Here is a 25,968-nt window from a genome sequence, read left to right as displayed (position 1 = left end):
GAGGGCAGGAATCGAGGCTTCCTCGGGGGTTAGAGGCGGTGGCCGTGTACTTTGTCTTAGAACAGTCAACCACGTGACCTTGGAGGCAGATGTTCATGGCGCGTGTCAGAGACCCTGGGCTGAGTGTTCAGCCTTGGGCAGGCCATGAGCAGTGAGGAGGGGGAGAGGTGTCGCTGGGTGTGGGGGTCATGCTTGGCCGCTTAAGCCTCGCAATTTTCAGGCCTCTTGTTTTATGGGATCCTCTTAACTTCCACATGGAAAGGGTGGAGGCTTTTGGGGGTTTTCTTTTGTGGGCTGTGTCTTCACTAACCACGGCTCAGAAGTCAGTTCTGTGTGTGAGGCCGAGCTGCCTCTGATGCCCTTGCCCGTGACTTTCCAGATCCGGACTCTTCAGGAGCAGCTGGAGAATGGCCCCAACACGCAGCTGGCCCGCCTGCAGCAGGAGAACTCCATCCTGCGGGATGCCTTGAACCAGGCCACGAGCCAGGTGGAGAGCAAGTAAGCTGAGCTTTCCTGCCTCAGCACCTCCGCAAGGGCTCTGGAGCGAGGAAGGCTTCACGAGGCTGCGGCCCGGGCAGCTGGTACAAGAGCCAGGCATGGGCCCTACATGTGTGCGGAGCCGTCCTGACCTTCCATCTCCCGTCTGGGTTCTGGGCCCCTGAGTCTTCTAACAGGTGGCCCAGCGTCCCTGCGGTGGCTGGTGGTGGGCCTCGACTGTGCCCTGGAGCACAGCCTCCTGCTCTGCAACACCCTTGCTTCAGATGCACTGGTACTAGGGAGGGTTTCCAGCACGCAGGCCCCACCTGCCTAGCAGGTTCTCATCTCAGTGTTGTCTCTGAGTTGCTGAAGCACTGCAGCCCACAGCAAGTGGGCCGGAGGGTGCGCTTCCCCTCTGGAGTTAAGTACAGCCGCACTTCTGCTTCCCTGATTTGAGCATTACACCCTCAGTGGCGGTCCTCGAGAAACCCACTGCAGTGTCTTTAGTTGCACGTTTCTTTGCCTTCTCTGGTCCGAAGTGTCCTGCAGGGACTTGGCAGAGCTCTGTGTTATCCCCAAAGCCTCTGCTCTCACCAAGGCGGGGGCTGACCACAGCAGAGCACGCCGGCACCCTTAGTCCTTGTGCTGGGAGTCAGGTCAGGGGAAGTCCAGTATGGGATCTGGACAGGGAGGGGAGCCGGGCCAAGTGTGTTTTGACTGTGGCTCCCTCTGACGTGGAGTGAGATCCAGCAGCTGCCTTCTCCTCTGCCTGTCCCCTCTGGGTCCCCTTCCTGAGCCATCGGCTGGTTGGAGGTTTGTGGCTGCTGTTTCCTCAAAAGCCACAGCAGAAGGCAAATGTGGGGACTGAGAAATTCTCTGGCGTCTCCCCACATAGGATCTGCTGTGGCCTTCTTATTGGGTAAGGCTCTAAAGCCAGGAGACTTGTCACGCTGAGGCAGTGGCCCTGCCAGTCCAGAAGCTCTGGCTGGTGGGTGGCTCTCAGCAGCGGGATATGTTTTCCCAGGCCCACTTCAGAGCTCCCAGTCCATCTTGAGGGCACCACACGACCTTCCGCCTCCCTCCCAGGTCGCTTGAATCTTGGCCTTGTGAAGCATGGAGCTGATGGCCCTACAGTGGGCTTTGGTGTGGCCTCCCCAGCACAGACGAGGCAGCCCCCAAGTCAGAGAGGTGGGACCCGCCACCCCGCAGGCAGCAGAGCAAAGCTAGCCTCAGCCCGGTTTCCCAGCTCCGCCTGGCCTGGCGCTGCGTCCCAGGGTTTGGGACAGTCTTGTCTGGTGGGGTCCCTTGGCTGGACAGTCAGTCCTTGGCCTTGGGGCAGCGTCTGCTAGTGAGGGAGTGGCATCCTGATCACATGCCGCATGCTGGAAAGGCAGGCCTCCAGCTGCCCCCTTTTCCTTTGTCTCCTTCTGTAACTCCGGAACATTCCTCCCAGCTCCTGAGACCCAGCTTTTGAAGTGCAGTCCTGAAGGGTCTGTTTTGTAAGCACCTCAGGCTCTGGCTTTGGGCAGCCTCCCCAGCCTGGCCCTGGTCCAGCTGGCCAGTGAGGGGGCGCGTGGACTCCATGGGCTGTTGCCCACAGGCCTACAGGGGTCAAGGCGGGTGGATCTTCATCTCAGGGCTGGTTTGCACCCAGAACTGTGTTGCTGTTTTCTGTAAATTTCTGGCTGTTTCTGGGAGGGGCTCCCTGGGATGCTTTAGTGCACATTTGCTCTATGCTGTCTCTGGTTCTTGCACTATATGGGTAAAACAGTGTCTTCGACAAAACACATGCCGAACCCCACACAGCTGATAATGGAAAAGTGTCTTTGGTAATGGCTTCAAGACTTGGGCAACTGCTTGCTTACAAGAGAGCTGGAGTCCTGGAGGGAGGGCTTGGACCACCGATCTCATCACCCTTTTCTTTCCATTAGTTGGGCTGGTGACTGTCTTGCAGGCAGAACGCAGAGCTGGCCAAGCTCCGGCAGGAACTCAGCAAGGTCAGCAAAGAGCTGGTAGAGAAGTCAGAGGCTGCGCGGCAAGATGAGCAGCAGCGGAAAGCTCTGGAAGCCAAGGCGGCTGCCTTCGAGAAGCAGGTCCTGCAGCTGCAGGTGAGTCGGGGCAGTGGCCACCTCAGTGCCTTTTTACTGCCTAGCAAGCCTGTCTGCATAGCGGGGATGGGCCCAGGCTGGCTGTGCCACACTGGGCACCCATTTCTAGCCTTGACTGGGACAGATGATGGTGTCTGCAGGCTGGGGCTCAAACTCTTCACCTTAGTCTCCTTGGTAGTAGTTACAGCTGGCATCAAGCGGAAGCTTTTTGTGTGCTAAGCACTGTTCTGAGCATTTTCAAGCATTAACTCAGCCACTTTTCCTTGTAACCCTATGAGTTAGGCACTGGTAGTGTCTGCATTTTTACCCATAAGGGAGTTTGAGGTGCAGAGAAGTTCAGCAACTACCTCAAGTTCACCCAGCCAGGACATGGCAGAAGCAGAATTTGAACCCCGAGTCTTGCTCTGGAGCTGTGTTTTTCCTCCCATACTTGCCCCCACTGTGGTATTGCAGCTCTGGAGCAGCCAGCTGAGCCCACAGGCTGTGGACGCAGCCTCTGGCTTCAAGGCCAGTTGGGGTTTCTTCTTTCTCAGCCTCTGGGTGTGGCCTTGAGGCCTGTTTTCCTGGGAGGGTGCCTGTTCTCCTTCAGAGGGAGGAAGATTGTCCCCCTGTCCCCAGGGGGACACGGGCAGCATGCAGCGTGTTTTCCTAGCCCAGAGGCCTTGCCTGATGAGTTCCCATCCCTCTGCTGGCCTGTGTTGGGCAGGTGGACCCCGCATAGGGCTGTTACCCAAGGCATGAGGCACCTTGATGTCATGCCCACTTGGGTTTAACTTTTCTGGATAATGGGGAGACCCCAGGGGCTTAGGGCCCTTTTTCGGTCCCATCATTGAAACCAGGCTGTAGTGCGTAGGGGCATTAGTGCTGCCTCTTGGAAGGAACTAGAACAGACACGAAATTTTAAGAGTGATGTTTGAGCGTGTGCAAGGACTAAAAGAGAATGTGGACAAAGAAACAGTCTGAATTGGGGTGGAATTGATATGGATAATTTGGTGTTTTCCATGTGAAGCAGACCCACTCAGAACAGGGAGTTGAGAAGCTGTGGGGTGGGCCTGCCCATGGTTGTGTTTTAAAGGCTCCCGGACAGTTGTGGTCCATCTGGGCCTGGAACTGGGCTTGGTTTGTCACCATCACGTGTCATTCCTACGAAGGATCTAGCCAGGGCCCACAGGCTCCCAGTATCTCCTGTCCTCTCCAGACTCAGGGTCCTTGTCCACAGCCTGGGGCTGGGCAGAGGATTCCCTGCTCTCCAGTCTGATACCAAAGATTCTGTGCTTGTCAAGTCTGTGATTGACAGTGAGGCCTTTGGCGCCAGCTGTCGGGTTCAGGTCCTGGCTCTGCCACCTCCTAGCAAGTTATTTCGGAGCCTCAGTTTCCCCATCTGTACTATGGGCAGGATAGTAGGAGCTGTCCTGCAAGCTGACTGTGGGAGTTAACCATGCTATTACACCTGGAGTGCCTAGGACTAGATCAGTGCTTTTCAGAAAAAGAGCTCAGTGTGAACTCTGCAAAATGTCATTCAAGTTATCTCCAAGTCAGACTGGCGGATGAGGTTGTAGAAAGTGTCTCTGTTTTGCTGAGGTGAAAATGGGGCTCTTTCCATATTGTGACTGCCCTTCCTTCACCTGAGGCCCCTTCACTGCCAGCCAGCTCTGCAGGAATGAGGGCGGGGGTGGCCTGTCCTGACCTTTGGTCCTGGAGCACTGGCATCAGGGAGATGCCCTGCCCCTCATTGCCTGTCTCTCCCCAGATGGCCTCTTGAGGTCTGCTTGGAAGAAAGTACCCATTGAAGGTGCTGATGACATCCTTCTAAAAGAACTGAATTTTAGAAATCCAGGAGGGTCTTATGAAAGTCCCCAGCTGGCCTGCCCAGCCATGGGACCCGCTTCTGAAATTGTTCAGTGTGGTTGGCTGTGCTAACAACATTCTCTTCAAGGCAAAGACAGTTGTCATCTCAGGGCTTAAGATGGAGGTCCGTGGTTTCCATGAAAGATATTAAGTTTGGGGTTCCCGAAGGTGGGTGGGTTTTTGCTTGTTGCTGGAATCAGAGGTCTAATCAATGTTAGTAACAAACGGAAGAACATGTGCGGTCAGTCTCCCTGCAGTCTGAGCTGGAGTCCCTTTTCTTAAAGAAAAAAAGCAGCAGCAGCTGGTGTGTTTTCTTCCAGTCGTGCAATGACCCTGCCCTATGTATCCTGGTCGAGGCAGAGGTGTGAGGGTGTTGGAGCCGGTGGGTGCAAGGCAGGCTGCTGCCCGGGACGCCTGGCAGAGGAGAAGCAGGTGTGCGTTCTGGGAGCAGCTTGCAGTCACTCCTTTCTTTCGTTTCCTCCCTGTGAGTTGGAATTGAGTAATACCCTGCTACGTTCTAATGCAGAAAGCACTGCCCATCCTAAAGCTGCCCGCAGTTTTCACTGCACGGTACACGTGAACCACGGCCTAGTGGCCACCTCCTTGGTGATGGCTTCACTGGCTCCTGCCACGCCTCTGCCCGGATGGTGCTCATCTGAGCAGTTACCCCAGCTCCAGGTTGTGCAGCCATCGCCCTAAAAGAAAATGAAAACGGTTGTGGATGGGATCAGCTTGGTAAAGGCATTGACGAGGGATAACTCACAGCCTCTTATTCAAACAGCAGTCATCTGTTGATACCCGTCTTACCTGGTTCTGCCTTCACACAAGCTTGTTAATGAGTAATCAGTGGTCGGGCTTTTTGGAGAACTGAGTTCTCCAAAGGGCTGCTTAAATGGGGGCCTTGGCCAGCACTTCTGCCCCAGCGTGTGGGAATCCTTTACAGGTAGATGAGGGTGTCCTGTGGAGCACCGATTGGGACTGCCAGAGCCTGCCTGATGCTGAGCCGGGAACTGGGCAAACATTGAAGCTCTGTGTGGCTCCTAAACAAGGGTGTGGTGGGCCTGTCTGTCCTGAGTGAGGAAATGTCTCTGAGATACTTTTGAACCATGTGAAATTGCCATTTTTGTAGGTAAAAATCGTCAAACACTGACAATTTCATGTGGTTCAACCTAATATTAAGAACTAAGAGCACTGCCCTATAGCGTGATCGCAGTGGTGCACCGTGCGTGTGTGTGTGTAACGTACGGAGCTGCAGGTGGGAGACCCACCAAGCTGTCCACCCCTGGGAGAGGAATCAAAGACTGGATTGGGAAATGTCGCTAGTTTACTCTGAATCAGTATCTCTGGACTCTTGCAGTAACCACGTTTTCATGAATCACTTGAGAATGTAAAAATAGGGACTCAGAAAAGAACTGGAAAGTGAGTGTGGGTCCCTGGCAGCTGCCTTCTCCCTGTGAAAGGGTTCTGGCCGAAGTGAAGCCTGTGCGGGTTCTAGAGCCTTGAGGGATGCATTTCCTTCCCACACGGACCAGAGACTGCACAGGGCTTTGGTGGGGTAAAGAGATCTGTCCGCCTCCACCGCAGAGCTGCTGAGGGCCTGGTCCTTCCACGTCCTCACTGCCCCACTCCCCTGCCCGTCCCCAGGCGTCCCACAGGGAGAGTGAGGAGGCCCTGCAGAAGCGCCTGGACGAGGTCAGCCGGGAGCTGTGCCACGCGCAGAGCAGCCACGCCAGCCTCCGAGCGGATGTCGAGAAGGCCCAGGAACAACAGCAGCAGATGGCCGGTAAGGGCGGCAGCAGTGGGGCCGGGGGTTCAGTGCAGGGTGCTAGGTCTGCATGCCGGCCCAGCCCCACTGCCATTGCCAAAACTAAGTGAGTTAGGCCTGTTGGGTGAGGGCAGCACGGATCCCTTGACTGCCCCGCAGAAAGTCAAAGAACAGGGGATTATGCCCAGTCAGGGGGCTGGTGGGGGGCACAGTCAGCCTATAGGCACAGTCCAGAGGTGCGGGGGTGGAGCTGCGAGGATGGGACCTACAGGGGCTAGAAGTGGGGGGCAAGGCCTGTAAGGGCCTGGTGTGTGTGGGAGCAGGGCATATGGGGGCGGAAGGCACTGCTTCTCTCCCAAGCCTGGGTCCGCAGTGGCTGTGGGTGAGCCAGGGAGATCTTGAGGCGTCTCAGCTAAATATGTGTTCTGGGCCTTTCTACTCTCCCAGCTCAGTCAGCCCAGGAGGCCAGGCAGGATTTACAAGCCTGTGGTTCCCTTGCTCCAGTTGATCATGGAAAGGGTGACAGGGATGGAGGGTCGAGAGCCCCTGGAGAAAGGGAGCTGAAGGTGCCAGTGAGAGGCCCATGGCCCTTGGCTCACTGGTGCTTCCCGAGCCACTCCCCAGGCCAAGCACTGCCGTGGGTGCCGGGCTGGGCTGGACTGGGGGTTACACAGCAGAGTCACCTGCAAGGACAGGGTTGCGCAGCAGGGCCCTCTACACAGGGACTGTGTTCAGGGCAGGGTTGGCAACTGTTTCTGTGAGGGATGGATGGTGAATGCTTCTGGCCAGTCTCTGTCACAACTGTTCAGCTCTGCCACAGTGGGCAAAAGTGCCCATTTAACACCGAGTGAACAGAGGGGCCTGGCTGTGTTCAAAGAAAGCTTCATTGATATCACTTGGAAAAATGGAGGTTGGGAGGCACGGCCCCAGCTTGCCGGCCCCTGCTCCAGAGGGCTGGCGTGGCTTTAGATTGCGTGGTCCTGGAGACTCTCTGAGGCAGGAGGGGATGCATGGCAGAGGCCAGCACAGGGCCTGGAGGTGGGAATGAATTGACTTGGCCTGTGTGAGAAATGGGCTAACAAGTGTAGCTGGAAGGAGAAGGCTGGTGGCGGCGCAGGGCCAGGTCAGGTCACCCTGCCTCTGGGGAGCTTGGGCACTGCGGAAAGTGTGACAGGCAGAAGTGCTTGGGGCAGAAGATGAAGTGGTCTCACGGGCGCTTCTGGACACTGGCACCAGGTAGAGAACAGACCAGAGGGGCACGAGTGGCCCATGGAGACCAGGGATGAGGCCTTGCAGTTGTCGAGGCCCAAGGCAACAGGGCAGGGCCCAGGTGGCCGCAGAGGTGCTAGTGAAGAGGGCAACTTGACAGATGGCGGGTGTGGGCTCGTAGGCTTTGGCAGTGGGTGAGGGAGGAAGATGAGGAGTCCTGGGAGGTCGGGATGTTGGGTTTGCGTTGCCTAACTAGAGCTTCATTTAGAAGAGGCAGATGGCAGAGCCTGGGGTTGGGGAGAAGTGCAGCCTCAGAGGCACGAAGATGACACTTAGACCCACGGGACTGTCTGAGGTCACCTGAGGAGGAGGACACCTCAAGGGGAGAAAGGGGCCCAGGGCAGAAAAGTCACCCCCCTGGCCTTTCTCGACTGTGAAGAGGTTTTGGGGGTTGGGGGGGACCCAGCCAGGGAGGTGGGGGAGGTGTGGCAGAGGGGTCCACTTAGCCACTTTCTGAGGAACTTCTGGTCTCAGTAAGAAAAAGAGTCTTCTAGAAGATGAATCTTTAAAAGCCTCAGCTGGAGCCCATTTCCACTCTCTATCATTTTCTCATGAGTGTCCTGAGAGCATTGCATTCTGCCCCGACGGTTCTCAGAAGTGATGCCAGAGTGGCGCTTTCTTCAACAGCTAACAAGAGGCCCCGGTGGTCAGTAGTATGTCTTCAGAGCCCCAGACACACAGAGGAGGCAGGAGGAAGCCCTCGGTGCCCCACGTGTGCTAAGAGGGCAGCAGTGAGGGCATCCTCCCCACCCCCTGGGGTTTGCAGTCTCTTAACTTCTCTTGTTTCCCTTCCTCTGCACCAGAACTGCACAGCAAGTTACAGTCCTCCGAGGCGGAGGTGCGCAGCAAATGCGAGGAGCTGAGCGGCCTCCACGGGCAGCTCCAGGAGGCCAGGGCGGAGAACTCCCAGCTCACAGAGAGAATCCGTTCCATCGAGGCCCTGCTGGAGGCGGGCCAGGCGCGGGACGCCCAGGACGCCCAGGTCAGCCTCCTGCCTGGGGCCACGGGGAGGAAAGGGAACTCCATCCAGCAGGTGGGTGGACTAGCCCCGCTGGGTGAGATGAGTCTCCTGGAGACCAAGAAGCTTTTGTCTCTCATTCCAGGCCAGCCAGGCGGAGGCTGACCAGCAGCAGACTCGGTAAGCAGGGGAAGCAGCCTGCCTGCTCACTTGAGCCTCAGCCCCGGGGACCAAAGACCCTTGGGGGGCCAGGGTTTTCAGGAGGGTGCTCAGGTCCTCTGCAGAAGAGCCCGTTTCAGAGGCTCCCTTCCCTCCCCCATCCTCCAGTGATTTAGAGGACAGGGGACGGGCCTGGGTGGGAAAGAAGGCGGCCTTGCAGAGAGCTTCGTGATCACATCGTTCCAGAGTGGCCTCAGCCGGGGTGGGAGCACCCCCTGCCACCTGCCGTCCGTCCATCCACCCGTCCATCTCTCTGTGGGAAGGGACTGACGGGTCAGAGGTTCTGTGTGTACAAGCAAGGGATTTTAGGGGCTGAGATCAGGAACTCTAACAGGAAAAATGGTTGCACAACCCAGAATGGCGAACCCAGGCTTGCTGCTGGAGCACAGGTTCGAGGCGTCGGGGCAGAGCTGGCAGCGTCTCAGGGTTGTTTTCCTCCATCTGTGAGGTGACTTCACTGCTGGCCAGACCTTGTTTTCCGTCCGTGTCAGCAGCACCAGCGCCAGGCCATGCTCGGGGAATGTTTGTTTGCTGTTGCTAAGGCCGGAGCCAACACCTGGGTGGGGCGGCTCGAGTCAGGGGCCGGAGTCCTTGTGACCGTCACTTCTGGGGCTCGTCTCCTGTAGCACATGCCCACAGTCTCGGGAGGCAGGTCCTGGCTGCCGTGGCTAGGGGTCCATGCAGCAGCAGGTGGGGGAGGCATGGAGGGTGTCCTGCATTCCCTCGCACATGGTCAGATGTGTCCTAGGCCATCAGTTCATAAAGTTCCCTTGTCCTGGCCCTCGTCACCAAAGAAGCCCCTCCCTGTGTGCCTCTCAGCAGAGGCAGCTCCCCAGGCCACAGCCCGTGTTCTCTGGCATTGGGCTCTGCGGCTTGGGGACTGGGAAAGGAAGCCAGCCGTCCTGAGGGCCCAGAATGACCCACAACCAAACCTTGTCCACTTTCCTTTCCCAAAAAGCATGGGCAAACTTTGTTTCTCTGGTGGTGTTTGTTGGGGTAGAGAGGTTGTTGTTTTGCTCTTGTGTTTTAAGATCAGATTCTTGGGCCACACAGCGTGTTACTAGGGTAAGTAACTCATGTTGTAGTTAGGATCAATTTGAATTTTCTTGCATCATGTGGATGTGTCTGTCAGAAATTGGTGCTTTTATTTCCTTCTCAAACAGTTGATCTGAAAGTTGTGTGTAGGCTGGGTCATCCTACTCTGGAGTAGAGAGGAGTGATTCAGCCCCAGATATTCTGGAACTCGGGCAGTGGCTGCCAAGGGTGTGACTGTCGGTGTGTCCTTGCCACTGGCCTGCTGACGCCTCTTCCTCGGGGTCTCATTCTTTTGGGGGCGCTTTTGCGGTGATTTGCCGGCGGAGGCTGTCACATGATGCGGGGATTGGAGGGAAAAGCTGTGAGGGCCCCAGGAGAGCTCTGAGGGCAGGGTCACAATTCCACCTCTCCTGGAGACCCAACTCTCCGGTGTCACCAACTGGGACTCTGGTGACAGCTCTGGGGTCAGTGCTCTGGATGGGGGGAAGAGGGGAGAGGGTTGGGGGCTGCTCAGGCTTCCCTGGGAGCTCACGCTGGGTGAGGTGGGGGCAGCCAGAGGGGACCGTCCCTGGCCAGATGGTTCAGCCTCGAAGGTGCTCCTCCCTGGATGGGGCCTCAGGTGGGATCTGTGGGGGCTGTAGCCCCTTAGAGCCTAGGCGGTGACCTCGCTGTGTCCCTTCAGCCTCAAGGAGCTGGAGTCCCAGGTGTCGGGTCTGGAGAAGGAGGCCATCGAGCTCAGGGAGGCCGTCGAGCAGCAGAAAGTGAAAAACAATGTGAGTGCGGCAGGCACAGGTGGGGACGGACGGGCCAGAGCAGCACAGGTGGGGCCGGGAAAGGTTCTGCTGTGTGGCACCCGCCCCAGACTCAGGGGAGGGCCGAGCTTGTGTTTCTACACCCCATTGTGCTGTGGGGGTCCAGGGTGGAGGGGGTGCTTCTGCTCACCCCTGAGTTCCGCCAAAGACCCAGGGCTGACTGCCTGTGGATCAGCCTGCGCCACTCACTCAAGCATGGAGTCATCCCTGGGGTGGGGACAGTGTGCCGCTGGCCTGGCCTGAGTCACGTGTTGCCCTAAGTGGGGATCCTGGTCCCAGGAGAAGGGGTGTAGAAGCTCGGCAGGTGGCATGCCTGCTGTCCCAGTGTGGCCTCGGCCACACCCTCCTGTCCCCCTTCTCACAGAGCCAGGCTTGCTGGCTGGCCCAGTGGCTCCCTGCAGAGGCTGCAGCTTCCCAAGGCAGGCCCTGGCCTTGGCTTCCCTGTGTCAGGCTCCGCCAGAGCTGGCCCAAGGGATCAGCACTAACCATTTGGTGGCAGGAACCTCTTCCCTCTGAGGACACAGGCTGGCCTTCCCTCCTCCCTTTGGCTAGTGGTGTCTTTATCGAAAGGGCGCCACCTCTTCACCCTGTGCTATGCTGCCCACCTCTGGCTATGGCACCCAGGCCTTGTGTTCAGGCGCCGTGGTCATAGGCCAAGGAAAGGGCATTTTGTCCCGTGGCAGGTCTTCTGTGGGTCAGGGTGGCATCAGGGAGGGTCTCTGGGCCCTGTCCTGTCTGACACCAGCTTAGGCAGCCCGTGGGGGATGTGTCAGCGACTGACCAGCGCAGGCTGCTGACATTTCACCTGTGTCCCCTCCAGGACCTCCGGGAGAAGAACTGGAAGGCCATGGAGGCACTGGCCACGGCCGAGCAGGCCTGCAAGGAGAAGCTACACTCCCTGACCCAGGCCAAGGTCAGAGCCCGACCACACTCACACCCCTACCATGCAGAGTGCACTAGGATGCACAAATGCACCAAGACTTACAGATGCACTAGGACACCAGATGCACTAGGACACACAGAGGCACTAGGAACACATAGACGCACTAGGACGCACAGACGCGCTAGCACGCACAGACGCACTAGGACTCACAGATGCACTGGGACACACACACAGAGGCACTAGGACAGACACAGAGGCACTAGGACATACAGATGCACTGGGACACACACACAGAGGCACTAGGACAGACACAGAGGCACTAGGACATACAGACACACTAGGACACACAGACGCACGGGTGCACTAGGATGCACAAAGTGCACTAAGTGCACACAGAGTGGCCTTGGCCTCAGAGCTCCTGAGTCCACACCAGACCCCGGCTCTACATCCACCTCCCCCTCCCACCTCCTTCCCTGCTCTCCTTCCCTTCTTCACTTGCTCCTTTCCGAGAGAGGGATGGGGGTGCCCCCTTGATGGGCTTCTCCGTGCTGGTCTCTCTGGCTGAGGGTACAGAGCTGCTGGGGTGGGACTGGAGGCAGTGAGCCCGAGGCTGCACTCTTTATGACCTTTTTTGGTGTTATTTCTGTTGTGTGTCCTTTTGTTGGGGGTAATCCTGCTGCTTGGGCCTCTGAAGTCATGGCCCAGGGGGCTCTGTGAGGAGACTTTTTTTTTTTGAGACGGCATCTTGCTCTGTCGCCCAGGCTGGAGTGCAGTGGCGTCATCTCAGGTCACTCCAACCCCTGCCTCCCGGGTTCAAGCGATTCTCCTGCCTCACCTTCTCAAGTAGCTGGGATTACAGGCGTGCACCACCACGCCCGGCTAAGTTTTGCATGTTTTGTACAGATGGGGTTTTGCCATGTTGGCCTGGTTGGTCTCCAACTCCTGACCTCAAGTGATCTGCCTGCCTTGGCCTCCCAAAGTGTTGGGATTACAGGCGTGAGCCACCACGCCCAGTCCCATGAGGAGTCTTTAAGTCACAGAGGGGAGGACATTGTTTGCAGCGAGCACTCAGGGAACAGAGGCCGAGTTGGCCCCGTGCTCCATGCTGTCCAGGTGGGGTGTGTGCAGGCGTCTCCCAGTGTCTGAGCCCACGGGTTGCCTCTGGGGTGCTGGGCTGTCCAGGAGCCAGTGAGGAGGCTCTGGCCAGGGGACATGGCCAGCAGCAGCTGCAACTAAAGGCCCCGCCCACACTTTGAGATCACACACGTTTTTCTACCTCATGAAAGGGCCTCCCCTCCCAGCCTCCCTCACGGGAGTATCTGCCCCAATGGCAGGAGCTTTGCAGTGACTCCCAGGAACCCTGAGGGTTGTATCAGATGAGGACCACTAGCTAGGGCAGGAGGTGAAGGATGGCCCCAGGCCACCCTGTGAGAGCTATAGTTAGACTCCTAGAATCTTGGCCTTGTAGCCCCCAGTGACCTCAGAGACTGTCTGGCTACTATATGGTAAATGAAGCTGTGACCAGAGATGTCACCTGACTTGATTGTGGTCACACATCCAGATAGAAGGTGGCCTCTGGGTCTCCAGCTTGCCTTGACTCACAACTAGAGGCCTCAGTGGTGGTCGTGAGGTCAAGGGTCCACATGGGTCTCGGGCCCTACCTGTGGATAACTTGGCCAGCCAGGAAGGGCCCGCTTCTCAGGTGTGCGTCAGGCCAGAGGGCGCTGCACTCAGGCTGGGTGTCCGATGGTCAGCATCCTTCATGCACATTCCAGGACTCTGCTCGGGGGAGTTAACACTCCATCAGCTCTGATCCAGGTGGAGTTCCTGGGGCCTCCCTTGGGTCTTAGGCCAGGCCTGTCCAGGTGGTGGCAGGGCCAGACACAGGCTGTTACCCCAGCAGCCATCCCCTCGGGGTGTGGGAGGGCCCAGCTTTCTCCCCGGGGACACTGTGGTCCTAGGCTTTGCTTCGTGATTCCCTCGGGCCCCCTTTGTTTCCTTTTCTTTGCTGTGCTTTGAATGGGGGCCGCTGGCTCTTCGTTGAGGACCGAGGGGGTGTCCGACCCAGCATGGCACAGGGTGCAAAGTCCCTGTCTCCTCTGAGTGGGCTTCTCCCTCTGCAGAGGGGAAATGCTGATCCTCCCTCTCCAGGGTGGCTGGAGATGAGCCTCTCTGGGTAGCCCCTTCCTGGCTGCCACTAGCCCCTAACCGTGGTGCCGCCAGCAGACGCACCGCTTCCCTGCCTTCACCCCCATCCCCATCACAGCTCTAGATTCCAAAACATTGGGGGCCATGAGTGTCCTCCCATCCTGTCTTCCTGCCCTGGCTCCCACACATCAACTGGGGCCCCCCCAAATTCCCCCACACATGTACACATGCCCAGAGAGCTCGGGAAGTGAGAGCTGGTGGAGACTGTCCCTGCTGGGAGATGTCCCGGGAGCTGGCACCTGCCATCTTGGCCTGACCCAGTATCCTCCTTTCATCAGAGCTTAGTCTGTTTGAAATGGACCAGACACAGGCTGGGTAACCCCTCTGCTTACAGTCAGCCCCATGGAGCCTCATCTCCTTTGATTGTTGTCGCTTCCCTAAAGAGCTGAGGATGTGCCCTTTCTGGGGCAGAGACCCGGGCATATCAGTAAAGACCTGGGGAGGTGCCCCACACCTCTGCAGCTGAACACCTTCCGCTCTTCCCCATCCACCCCCCAGGAGGAATCGGAGAAGCAGCTCTGCCTGATTGAGGCGCAGACCATGGAGGCCCTGCTGGCTCTGCTCCCAGAACTCTCTGTCTTGGCACAACAGGTAGGAGGGGAGGGTGGTTCCCGGGGACCTCACAGTTCTCAGGGAACGTCCCCGGGTCTCACCGAATGTGTTTCATTGCAGAATTACACCGAGTGGCTGCAGGATCTCAAAGAGAAAGGCCCCACGCTGCTGAAGCACCCGCCAGCTCCCACGGAGCCCTCCTCGGTAAGTGTGGCTGCCTGGCAAGGGTCCCTTGTCAGGCTCCCCTGTCCCCAGGAAGAGGGGCTGCCCCAAGTTATTTCAACGGGAAGCCAAGAGAAAAACCTGTGCATGTGGCTAACTAAACACCTGTTCTTCCCTCTCGCAGGACCTGGCCTCCAAGTTGAGGGAGGCCGAGGAGACGCAGAGCACGCTGCAGGCCGAGTGTGACCAGTACCGCAGCATCCTGGCAGAGACGGTGAGCACTGGGAACCTGACAGCTGGGCATCCCCGGAGGCTGCAGGGAAGGAGAGCTTCAGGGCCTGTGGGGCAGGAGGTGGCCTGGTGTTTTGGAAAAGCCCACTGGCCTTGTGACTCTGGGCCCCGTTCTTCGGCTGCATGGTAAAGGGAATGGATGGCACCCTCTGAGGTCGTCATTGTTTCTAAGCGGAAGAGAGGGCCACGTTGAAGGTTTGGGGCCGGTCTCTAAGCTGGGAAGGGAAGGACGGGGTAAGCAGCTGGTGACTGCCAGATTGAACCCCCTTTGTGACTCTTAAGAGCAATGCCAGGTCCAGCCCTGCCACTCTCTGGCCAGCCCATCCTGTGCTCCTCGTCCTGGGCCACTGACACACTTGGTGCTGGTGGCAAACTCCAGCAGTAACAAGCGTCCTAGTGGTCCCGTGCAGATCACAGACCTCATTTCCTTGCGTGGCACTGTAGCCACACTGGCCCACTGGCCAGAGGACCTCCCTCCCAGGACAGTGGCTGCCTTCCCTCCTCACCTAATGCTGGTGCTCATGAAGTCAGCAGGGGGAGCGTGGCAGGTCACCAGGGCTGCAGGGACAGGAAGATGCAGTTGTGTGGTGCGGGTCCTGGGAGGGAGAGGGCCCTGCCTCACCTCGGTTTCCCCCCAGGAGGGCATGCTCAGAGACCTGCAGAAGAGCGTGGAGGAGGAGGAGCAGGTGTGGAGGGCCAAGGTTGGCGCCGCAGAGGAGGAGCTCCAGAAGGTATATGCAGCCCTGCCTGCCTCCCGGCGCCGTGGAGCACGTGAAGCCCAGGGGAGAGTTGACAGGATTGTCTCTGTCACCTGTGAGACTCATGTGTCTCGGTGGGGCTTTTCCATGACACCCTATGAAGCACAGTTGCGGGATGACAGCTCAGTCCGTCCTCCAGGAGGCCCCCACCTAGGAAGACGCTGCCAGATGGCGCCAGGGTGACCGTCCCAGCTGGGCGGAGTGGGCACCCCCGAGGCTTCCTAAGTTGGGTCGGTCCTGCTTGGGTCCCAACATGGCCTCGGAAGGAGACACCCCCAGGTGCTCGTGTCTGACGGAGCCTTTCCCTTGCTTTGTAGTCACGGGTGACAGTGAAACATCTCGAAGAGATTGTAGAGAAGCTAAAAGGAGAACTTGAAAGTTCGGACCAGGTATGTGCTCTGCTCAGAGAACTCTTTCTCTTGTCCCGGGAGCCTCTTTGACATTAATGCAAAGGGCACTTCACTTATTTCTTCCTCATGGACCGTGTGCCTTAAGAGAGGCATTCTCTCTCAAGCCAAGGGATCTTGTCCATCCTGTTTTTCCTTAATGAGAGACATTTACTACCTCAGAGGACCCTGAGACCCAGCCACGGGCCCTGTGCAGACCTGCCCGGCCCTGGTGATCAGGGCTCCTGCCACGGCCTTCACAGTCAAGGTGGCCCCACTGCCCCCTTCAGACGCCACAGGGAGCCCTGGAGAAGGTACCCTTGGTACCTGCCTTTGCAAGTAAATCTAAGAGCATGTCAGTCCCCAGGAGTGCCCAGGTGCAGCCTGCCACTTTCAGTAAGGGGTTCTCTTGCCGCGGACTAGTTTCTCGTTTGCTTGGTAGCTGGTGGGCCTCAGGGATCTCCCGAGAGCTCTCACCTATCCCAGGGCCAGGCTGCTCCCTGAGGTTAGTGCCCTTTGAGCAGAGGCTGCTGGCGCCATGCGTGTGCGTGTCTGTGTGTCTGTCCAGGTGAGGGAGCACACGTCGCATTTGGAGGCAGAGCTGGAAAAGCACATGGCAGCTGCCAGCGCTGAGTGCCAGAACTACGCCAAGGAGGTGGCGGGGGTGAGTCTGCCCCCCAAGGAGTGCAGCCCCTGCCCAGCAGAGCTGCGGTCCTCCCTGAGCTGCTTCTCCTCAGCCCTGTGGGAGCAGCTCTCGTTGACATAAGCCTTGAAGTCTGAGTCCTCAAGCGTTTGCCCGAAGCCTTGCAGGCCCCTCATTGGGCTGTCAGGCCTGAGGTGTGTCTCAGGGCAGGTTTCAAAAAGGCAGCCTCCCAGCCAGGACAGGGGCAGAGCCAGGCAGCCCTGCCCCGAGGGAGGCGTTTGACATTCTAGGTTATCCCTCCGCAAGGGGATTCTCTGCCTGGCTTGCTGATGTCATATCTGGTGGGGAGTGGATTTAGATCTGATACTTTTTCTGCTCTTCAGAAGCAGAAGCACAAGCCCAGTATCCCAATTCTGGTTTAATCTCAAACTTTTGGGCCAGGCACAGCGGCTCATGCCTGTAATCCCAGCACTTTGAAAGGCTGAAGTGGATTGCTCAAGGCCAGAAATTTGAGACCGGCCCAGGCAACATAGCAAGACCCCATCTCTACCAAAAAAAAAAAAAAAAAAAAAAAAAAAAAAAAAAAAAAGCTAGGCACACTGGTGGGCACCTCCATTCCCAGCTGCTTAGGAGGCTGATGCAGGAGGATTGCCTGAGCCCAAGAGTTCAAGACCAGCATGGACGACAGATTGAGACCATCTCTGAAAAAAAAAATCATCTCAAACTTTTGGCCCTTTTTTGCCGGAAGTAATCAGTAAACATTTGTGAAGGCCTGAAAGAGGTATGCAGTGAACACCATTCTTCCTAAGTCCTCAAAAAAGAAATCGTAACTGTAGGAAGCCTGGCGAGCCCTGTGCCGGCCCAGTGCTGTCACCCTCCTCAGGGTTTTGGTTAAGTGGATGTATTAGGTTTTATGTTTCAGCGCTAACTCACGGGGACTGGTTTTCTCCTTTTCTCTCCTTTTTTTCCCCATCACCTGCCTCTGTTTTCTCCCCAAGCTGAGGCAACTTCTCCTAGAATCTCAATCTCAGCTCGATGCCGCCAAGAGTGAAGCCCAGAAACAGAGCGATGAGCTTGCCCTGGTAGGTGGCCTCCATGTCCCCATGCCGGGAGTGTGACCTGGGGTGTTGCGTGTATGAGATGCATTTGCCAGTCATGTGTTTGTGTCCACTCAAAGATAAAGCCTAGGGAAGGGACAGTGTCACCTGTTGAGCAGCATGGGGCCAGCTTCTGGGGGCCTTCCTGCACATTTGCCCAGAACTCTGAGCTGGGCCTGTGGCTGTTGGGACCAGGGTGCTCCCACTCCATCTCCCGTGCCCTGGCTATCTGGTCCCCTGTTCAAGGTAGTGAGAGCTCTGGGCGTCTGCATTCCCTGTGAGCCCATTGTAGTCACTTGGGGGCATCAGGGACATTGCAGTCCCTGGCATCACAAGACCAGGAAGCCTGGGGGTTCCTCCTGGCCTGGCCACCCATCGCCCTGGGGCTCTCAGCAAGTCCCGTGCCTTCTGTGGGTTTTCTCACCTCAGTGACAGCTCAGATCCATTCAGTCAAAGCCACAGGCATGCAGGGAAGACCTGCTCCACGCCCGGCCCCGTACCAGCTGCTGGGTGCAGAGAGCAGCCCCGTTGGCAGACCACTGGAGCTCTGCCTGTGCAGGCAGCCTCTTGAGTCCCTCCTGGTGTTCAGCTCACGTGTCTGATGCCAAGTCCCAGCTCCTTGGCAGGTTCCACCCAGCCTCACAGGATCTGGTACCGCCCCGAGGCTGGTGTTGTGAGCAGCACCCTGTGAGGCCACAGACATGTTCTGTTTGATGTGCGGTGTTTTTTTAAATCTTGAATTAGTTGTCAACAGGGAGAAATTGGGAAATTTTAAATAAAAATGGGCTGGCATTCCCCCTGCAGCAGCCAGTGAGTCCGGCACATGCTCCCAACACCCTTGGTCCCCGTTGGTCATTCAGGTCTTACCCGGACCAGAACACCAGAGGGCAGTGCTGCCCAGGCCAGGTCTCCTGTGTCTAGGGGCCACTCACTGAAGCCTTGGCTGAACAAGGTCTGGGTGACAGGCCCCGGGGGCATGGCCCAGGCCGGGGGTGTGCAGAGAAAACCCCCTGGAGTTTCTGTTGTCTTCTAGCTATGCAGTTTGGTATTTGCATTGGGAGGGGCTGTTCAGAGGGAGGAAAGAATGTCTGGGGTTCCCACGTACCTGGGGTGGCCCCTCAGCACAGGGTCTGAGACCACCCATGTTCGCTGGGGAGTTTATGCCAAGGGCCCCACCCAGGTCTCCAATTGGAACCTCTACCTGAGCCTCTCGAGTGACACCTGCCCTTCAAATTGCAGGCCCAGTGGTTTGGGGGCAGCCAGATATGTCACCCAATGATGGAGCTTAGGGGTGGGGGACCTTGTTAGGCAAGAATGTCATCTCATAATCTTTTCTAGACCCCAGAAAGGGCTCTGGGCAGTGGACTGTGTCCTTGAAGGAGAAATGGGGGGTGTAGACAGTGTGGTGGCCACCCCCCCGCCGCCCCATTCCATTCAGATTCATTTGCTCTGTGGGCCATGCCCATCAGGGGTCACCTCACTCCCAGGGAGGGCTCCCCTCCGGTTGGGCTTGGAGCGGAGCACATGGGTCTCATTAGCCCAGAGGCTTGGTGGCCTTGTTTGGCTCAGGTTGGCGGGGGGGGCCAGACATAGGTCACAGTTACCAAGCCAGGTCCCCTGAAGGGACTTTGGCTGTTGAGAGCAGCCACGGTCCTCCGAGGGGGTCCCTGCAGGAGTGAGCATGGTGGGTGTGTGACTGTCTGTGCATTTGCAAACACACCCCTTCCTGTTCCAGGTCAGGCAGCAATTGAGTGAAATGAAGAGCCACGTAGAGGATGGTGACATAGCTGGGGCCCCAGCTTCCTCCCCAGAGGCCCCCCAAGCCGAGCAGGACCCCGTTCAGGTTAGGGCGGTGAGCCGGTCCCCAGACACATCGCTAACCCCAGGAAGATTGCAGGCCCTGCTGCCTCTGTTCTGACTAAACCTCGCACCGGCTGCTCCAGCCTCCGCTGCTTCCCCACCCCACCCTGCTTTGCCCCGCGTGGGTCATCCAGGTTCGGAGAAAGCCACAGAGCACAGGACAGGAAGGCGGCCAGGTGGAGAGGCTGAAGGAGTTGGGGGAGGTGGGACTGGAAGAGGGAGTCGGCGATTTGGGGTCTGCACCTACAGGGCTGGGGAGCAGCCCTGGGCAGGGTCTGCAGCCACCGAAGGGGACTGTCTCCCACTGCAACCCTGGCTGGGACATCGCTAGCAGGATATTCGCTCTCCAGAGTTTTGAGCCCGGCGATAGCCACCAAGAGCCTTCACCAAGAGGCAGGGCCTGTCCCTGGGGTGGCCATGGTGTGGCTGTTAAGGGGGTTGTCGTGGGGCCAGGGCTTGGAGGCATCTTTCTTCTCCTGTGAGTCTCATTAAAGGCCCCTGAGGTTGCAGAGGCCCCGTCAGCTGTTCCTGAGCCACACCCAAGTCTGTACCACGGGCTGAGGTGCCCTCTCCCCAGCGAGGGGAGCGTTGGGGCAGGGGAAGGGGAAGCTAGAAACAGCTAGAGAGCGGGGCCTGTGCTGGATCCCTGGGCCCCTGGAGGGTTCCTCACCGGGCTGCTGGGTTATGTTTGCGGTGTTTGCACAGCTGAAGACGCAGCTGGAGCGGACAGAAGCCATCCTGGAGGATGAGCAGACACAGCGGCAGAAGCTCACGGCTGAGTTTGAGGAGGTCAGGCCCTGCCTGGTGGCTCTCAGCCCCCATCAGCCCCTGGGCCCTGAGTCTCCAGGGAATGAGTGGGTCAGCCCTGCCCCGCTCGGCTGTGCCCAGCAGCACCTGGGCTGGGCCTGGGCCTTCTGGGCAGCGGTGGGTGGGGCCCGGGCAGGGGGAGCACAGGCTGGAGGCACCTTGGGAGCCCTGTGGGTGGTCTGCATCCCTAAGGAACCTTGAGGGCCTGGGGCTGGGTGAGAACGTGTGGGTCCAGCCCACTCATTCCAGCTACAGGATGGAGCTGTTGCTGGGGGAGGGGGGGCCCTGGTCCCCAGGCGTGCTCGGTAGGGTCTTGACAGCACAGCCGTTTATAAGATGTCTCACCCAGACCCCACTTCCCTCTCTGGCAAGGCTCAGACCTCGGCATGTCGGTTACAAGAAGAATTGGAGAAGCTCCGCACAGCCGGCCCCCTGGAGTCTTCAGAGACAGAGGAGGCCTCACAGCTGAAGGCAGGCAGGGGCTGGGGCGGGGGTCACACCTGTAGGGTCTGCTCTGGGGCTGGGGCCACTCTTGGCCTCGGAAAGGGGCCAGGAAGGGGAGAGCTGACCCCACCGGACCTGCCCTCGGCACTGGTTCCCCTTGTCACTACCCGGGGCTGGGGTGGGGACTCCTAGCCCTGCAGTGTCACATGGTCACATGGCAGCCATTAGTCCTGGTGGCTGTCGAAGTGTGAATCATGTAGAACGTGAAGTGCATTCCTCAGCCACATGTCCGGCGCTCAGTAGTCAGGTGTGTCTCCTGTGCTGCCTTGGACAGGGCACTTCCAGCACTGCCCCAGGAAGTTCTGGCAGTGCTGAGAGCACAGGACCCAGCCCTCACAGTCAGCCTGGGCAGTTTCCTCCCTGTTGTCACCACCTGTCTCCGGGTGACCAGGAGTTGCCTTCCTTGTGTCCCCAGAGGGCTCCAGCCCCTGGCATCAGGGTCCTGTGGGCATAGCTGGGGTGGCCCTCCTGCTGGTGCAAGGGCTGACGCCCATCAACCTTCTGACCATCAGGAGAGACTAGAAAAAGAGAAGAAGTTAACAAGTGACCTGGGGCGCGCCGCCACAAAACTGCAGGAACTTCTGAAGACGACCCAGGAGCAGCTGGCAAGGGAGAAGGACACAGTGAAGAAGCTGCAGGAACAGCTGGAAAAGACAGTGCGTGCCTGGTGCCAAAGCAGGGCGGGAGGAGTCGAGCTGCCGGGAGTGCTGGGCCGGGAGCCCCGGGGAGGCAGAGCTGGGCAGAGGTAGTGGGGACAGAGACTTCCTAACGAGGGCTTCAGCCCACCTGGCCCAGCACCCACCCTTCTGGGGTTCCCTTGCTGGGAAGCGAGTGTCTGATCCCCCTGCTGGCCCAGGTCGTCACTTTGTACCTGTGTGGGCCCCTTAGTCAGTGCCCCAGCCCCTGCCCTGCAGGATGATGGTTTCCCCTCAGCTCCCACCAAGTCCTCCCTGTCCCCCAGCCCCAGGGTTCTGTGGCTCCTGTTCTCTGAGGGACTGGAGTGGCTTGAGGGGGTCAATCCAGGGAGGGACCGAAGGCCCAGGGTGGAGGGCAGGTGGTTCTGCTGTGGCTCATGGCCCAGCCCCCCTCACGCCACCTGCCTTCGTTCACAGGAGGACGGCAGCAGCTCAAAGGAGGGCACCTCTGTCTGAGTCTCCTCTGTGGAAAAAGAAGTTACTGTTCAACTTACCAAAATGCCTTACACATTCCTTACAAATAAACCAAGCAACCTACACAGCGTTATCCAGGCCCAACTTCCGGTAGCTCCGAGAGAAGCCATGAGAGACAAGAGTCTCCTAGAGCCACAGAGGTAGACCTTCCAGAGCCCCAGTTTGTAAATGAACCTGTGTCACATTTGATAAACACTATCCTGGGCGCAGCCCCGGGCCACCGCCGAGTGACGCCAAAGCCCTGGTTGACTCTGACAGCCCCGTGGGTGTGTGGGAGGCCGGGCGCTCTGGGGTCTGTCTGTCAGTGCAATCGTTTCGTGTTTTTTTCAGTGGGGCGGGGCGGGAAGCGGGTGGGACCGGGCAGCCAGTTCTTGAAGGCTGTGGGGCCGACTGGAGGCCACAGCCCCTCACCCCTAGATATTGCCAACCAGAACTGACGTGCGACCTCCTGGGTGTTGATGCCATTAAAACCAACGTTGGTGCCCGGTGCTCTGGTCTCGTCTGGTCTTCTGCTGGGGCTCCCCCACCCGCTGTTGGGCCCAAGATGAAGAACCAAGGGGTGGGGGCGCCCTCAGGGAGACAGCAAGCGTGGGTCCCAGCTGCTTTGAAGGCAGAGGCTCTGCAGCTCTGCATAGCATGGGGCTGAGACTCGCTGCTTCTGGGGCCCCCAGCAGTTTTCCTTGTCACCTCCCAGACCTCAGTGCCCTCCGGGCAGGATAAGGGAGCAGGGCCTGCGACACCTGAGAGCCAGACACATTGACTGCTGCCCCGCATCCCGGAGGGGCTGAGGTTTGTGAGTGCGGCTTGTGGCCTGGGCTGCTGTGTGATGGAGGTCCGGGAATGAACAAGGGGTCTCTGTCCTAGCTGGGGCTTGAACAGACACCCACACCCCAGGAGGGTGGGCCAGGGCTGGAGCAGCCCACTGCCTGCCCTCAGGAGGTGGAGTTTTACCTGCAGAAGCCAGCTTAGGTTTGCCACGACCCTCAGACCCAGTGTCCTCAGCGGCCCCTGACAGCATGGGCTTTGGCCCCATGAAGTGTGTCTCTTTGAGTGTAAACAATAGGAACCTGGAACTTAGTCCACAAAGATGTTCAGAGGCTCAGAGTCACAGTAGGGCCCCAACCAAGCCCGGAATGAAAGGCGGGTCTGCCTTGACCAAGGACTGTTCACTTTAATCTCCCTGCCAAGCCTCAGAATCTTGGGAGAGGGTCTGCTTGGCTGAACTTGGCTGGGGGAAAACTGGGCTCTTGGATGGCAGGTCCTGCAGAACGACATTGTGAGAAGGGTGCTGTCAGGGACAGTGACAGCAAGAACCAGGGTCTCCACAGGCCTATGAGCATGGCAGGTGGCCTGCTCTGGGATCTCTGTCGCGCATGGCCCCTTGAGGTGGTGGCAGTGACTCGGGTGGTTTTCACAACCTCAGGACCTAGGGAAGCCCCGCAGCCTCCCTCAGCCCCCTCCACGGCCTCTGCCTGCAGCCTTGAACTGCTTAGCCTCAAACTGCTCGGCCCAGCCCTGGTGTCAGCTTTCAGGAAGTGCCTGTGGGCCACCCAGCTGTGGTGTGTGGCACTGTGCGTCATGGCTGTTCTGGGTGCTGGGAGTCCTGGGAAGGCCCCTGGAGAAGTGGGCTTAAGCTGAGCTCCCAGGAAGAGCAGATGTGTGTGAAGTGAGGGAGGCTGGCAACTCAGGCAGCAGCAGCGTGGAGGCGTGGAGGGCGGGGTGAGGCACGGCCTGTTGTGGAGCCAGGTTACCAAAGCTGGGGGGCGCTGGACTGAGGAGACAGTACAGCCACTGAGGTTTCTGAGCAGGGAGAGCCAAGCCTGCCTGTTTTAGAATTCTCTAGAGGAGGGTGAAGCAGGAAGGGATCCCACGGCCTTGGGACATTGACATCCTGGCTTCTGGCTGGGAGACTGAGTAGCAGGAAGTGCCCGCAAGGACACCTGATGGCTGCCCATTTCCCGCCCTGTGCCTGGCACTCAGCGAGCCCTCGGTCCTCCGGGTGAGGTGCATCCCGCCCCAGGGAAGTGAAGGTACCTCCCCAGGCTAACGGCTGGGCAGGTTCAAACCCACCTCTCTGACACGTGGCTAGGCCCCGCAGCCTGGGAGGTCAGTGCTTGTGGGGCAGGGCTGGGCTTTGGAATGTGGGGAGCCCAGGGAAGAGCACCCTGGGCTGAGTGCCCCGCAACAGCCACTGGGCCCCCTGCATCCGCGCCCCATGCATCTGGTCCAGGGGGCTGAGTGGGAGCACAGGTTCTGGGTGAGGGAGGCCGCCTGCAGGAGGCAGAACTCTGCACGTGGGTGGCCGTAGGTCAGGTCAGTGGTGTAGGCCCCGGTGAGTGTGGGGAACGGGCAGACCTGTGCCAGGGCTGCCACCGAATCGCCCCCTTGACCTGCTACACTGTGAGACTGAGCGCCCCATGCTGGGCTGTTGCCTTCTGAAGGCACAGGAATGGGGCAGGGTACCCATTTTTACCCATTTTGAGCAGAGGAAAGGGGAGACCTTGGGGAAAGAGATAAGGGATGCTGGGGCGCTACGCTGCTGCCTCTGGGTTGTGAGGGGCAGCGGCCTCCTCCTGGACTCTGGCTAAAAGCCTGCTACCTCAGGCCACCTGCTGGGAGCCCCGGGTCTGTGCATGCAGAAGGGAGGAAGCTGAAGGCAGGTAGCACAGGGTGTAGGACTCCTGTGCGGCTGGCCTGGGAGTTCAGGAAAATGCAACTTGGGAGCTTTTCTCCTGCAGCTCCAGTTCTAAGGGCCCATCATCTGTTGTCCCCGCCTGCCCCAGCAGGGCCAGAGCAGTCCTCAGGCCCGGCAGTGGTACCTCCCAGGTGGGCAGAGGGAGCCTGAGTCTGCCAAGCCAACGGCTGGGCCCTGCCTCAGGTGGGCCGGGCCTCCTCAGCTGTCCCAGGCCAGGTTCCATGTCAGGCTCCAGGGAAGCCAGCTGAGGCGCAGCCCTCACTAACTTCCTGCGGAAGGGGCTAGCAGCCCTCCCCAGGCCCACGGCATTCCCCAGCGTGGCACAGGTCGGTGGCCTGGCCATTCACAGCCCCGTCCTGCAGCTGTAGCCGAGCTCAGGCAGCACCAGAGGACTGGCTTGTGCTGTTCTTGGAATGAAGTTCACTGTGGAGGCAGGACTCACCCAGCTGCCGCCCGACAGAGGAACCACTGCTCCTCCCTGGCCCAGCTTCACAAAGCCAGACCCTGGGTTTGGGCCGCTGGGTGAAGATGACCAGAGCCCACAGAGTAGATGTGAAGTTCCAGGTTAACGTGGCCCATAGACGCCACAACGAGACCTGAAGCCCCTCACAGACAGCTGCGCCCTGACGAGCTTCCTCAGGTGTCTCCATGTGATATTCTGGAACACAGGCACCACAATGCTGCGCCTGCAGGCCGCACCTACAGAGGCGGTGTAGTGAAGGCAGGGAGCCAGTGAGGCCTGAGGGACAGGTGCGGGGAAAGCGAGGTTTTGTTCTAGAAGCCACTCCATGCCCTCCACAGATGCCATCACTGCACCTACTTCAGGGCTGGGGCTGACGAGAGCCCAGAGCCCAAAAGAAATGCTTTCCTTCTTGGCCCTTTCAAATCTCACCCCTAGCACTGAACAAGGTCTAACCTTTGAATTTTAGATGTTAGAAATGTGGAAGGATGATCCAATTATAATAAGAGGAATGAAGTGAATTCTCCTGAGGTGGTGGAAATAGCTCAGGAACAGAAATCAAGAGGTCTGAGTTTTTGTCCCAGTTCTGCCACTTGTGAGTCGATTAACCTTAGGCAAGTTACTTCACCTCTGGGCTGGTTACTGAGGGTACTGGCCAGAGGCTCCATAAGTCCCTTCCCCAGTGCCCTTTTGGGACTGTGCAGAACCCAGAGTCCTCAGTAACAAAACACGGTACTCAAGCCTGCCTTCCACTGAAACCCTGGCTCCTGGAACTCCCCTCACCAGCCATAATGCTATTACTGTCCCTCCCAGCTGCAGTCCAGCTGGAACCCAGTCTAGAGCCTGTTCTCAATTTCAGAAATGCCCCAAATCACGAAGAAGTGATGCATGTTGGGCATATTCAGTCTCTGGTGGTCCGAAGGGCAATTATAGTCAAGAAACAAGTTGCACTTGCTGTGCCTGCAGCAGCCTGTACTCTGCAGAAAGGAAACCACCAAACCA

The 25,968-nt window shown here is 58.4% G+C and overlaps 1 protein-coding gene across 6 annotated transcripts in view; it reads left to right on the top strand.

Moving 5' to 3' along the window:
- The window catches only part of RRBP1 (ribosome binding protein 1), a 68,865-nt gene extending 46,565 nt beyond the window's left edge, over positions 1 to 22,300 (top strand). For 3 of the 6 annotated variants that reach the window (XM_063720589.1, XM_063720588.1, XM_063720586.1), the window contains 19 exons: positions 380 to 498; positions 2,432 to 2,585; positions 6,078 to 6,216; positions 8,271 to 8,449; positions 8,571 to 8,605; positions 10,362 to 10,452; positions 11,312 to 11,404; positions 14,081 to 14,173; positions 14,255 to 14,338; positions 14,481 to 14,570; positions 15,226 to 15,318; positions 15,663 to 15,734; positions 16,300 to 16,395; positions 17,373 to 17,456; positions 19,207 to 19,314; positions 20,037 to 20,120; positions 20,511 to 20,609; positions 21,155 to 21,298; positions 21,755 to 22,300. In XM_063720589.1, the coding sequence (XP_063576659.1) occupies positions 380 to 498; positions 2,432 to 2,585; positions 6,078 to 6,216; positions 8,271 to 8,449; positions 8,571 to 8,605; positions 10,362 to 10,452; positions 11,312 to 11,404; positions 14,081 to 14,173; positions 14,255 to 14,338; positions 14,481 to 14,570; positions 15,226 to 15,318; positions 15,663 to 15,734; positions 16,300 to 16,395; positions 17,373 to 17,456; positions 19,207 to 19,314; positions 20,037 to 20,120; positions 20,511 to 20,609; positions 21,155 to 21,298; positions 21,755 to 21,793 (1,896 nt within the window). In that variant the 3' untranslated portion in view covers positions 21,794 to 22,300. Of the gene's footprint in view, positions 1 to 379; positions 499 to 2,431; positions 2,586 to 6,077; positions 6,217 to 8,270; positions 8,450 to 8,570; positions 8,606 to 10,361; positions 10,453 to 11,311; positions 11,405 to 14,080; positions 14,174 to 14,254; positions 14,339 to 14,480; positions 14,571 to 15,225; positions 15,319 to 15,662; positions 15,735 to 16,299; positions 16,396 to 17,372; positions 17,457 to 19,206; positions 19,315 to 20,036; positions 20,121 to 20,510; positions 20,610 to 21,148 lie in introns of all 6 variants that reach the window. The other 3 variants (XM_054541600.2, XM_054541598.2, XM_063720587.1) reach the window with 3 other exon arrangements.
- Positions 22,301 to 25,968: the final 3,668 nt, after the last annotated feature.

This window comes from Pongo abelii, chromosome 21 (genome assembly GCF_028885655.2).
Source record: "Pongo abelii isolate AG06213 chromosome 21, NHGRI_mPonAbe1-v2.0_pri, whole genome shotgun sequence".
In the NCBI taxonomy this organism is placed as follows: Eukaryota; Metazoa; Chordata; class Mammalia; order Primates; family Hominidae; genus Pongo; species Pongo abelii.
The sequence above is the reverse complement of the archived record's forward strand: the minus strand, read 5'-3'. Positions and strand labels throughout refer to the sequence as shown.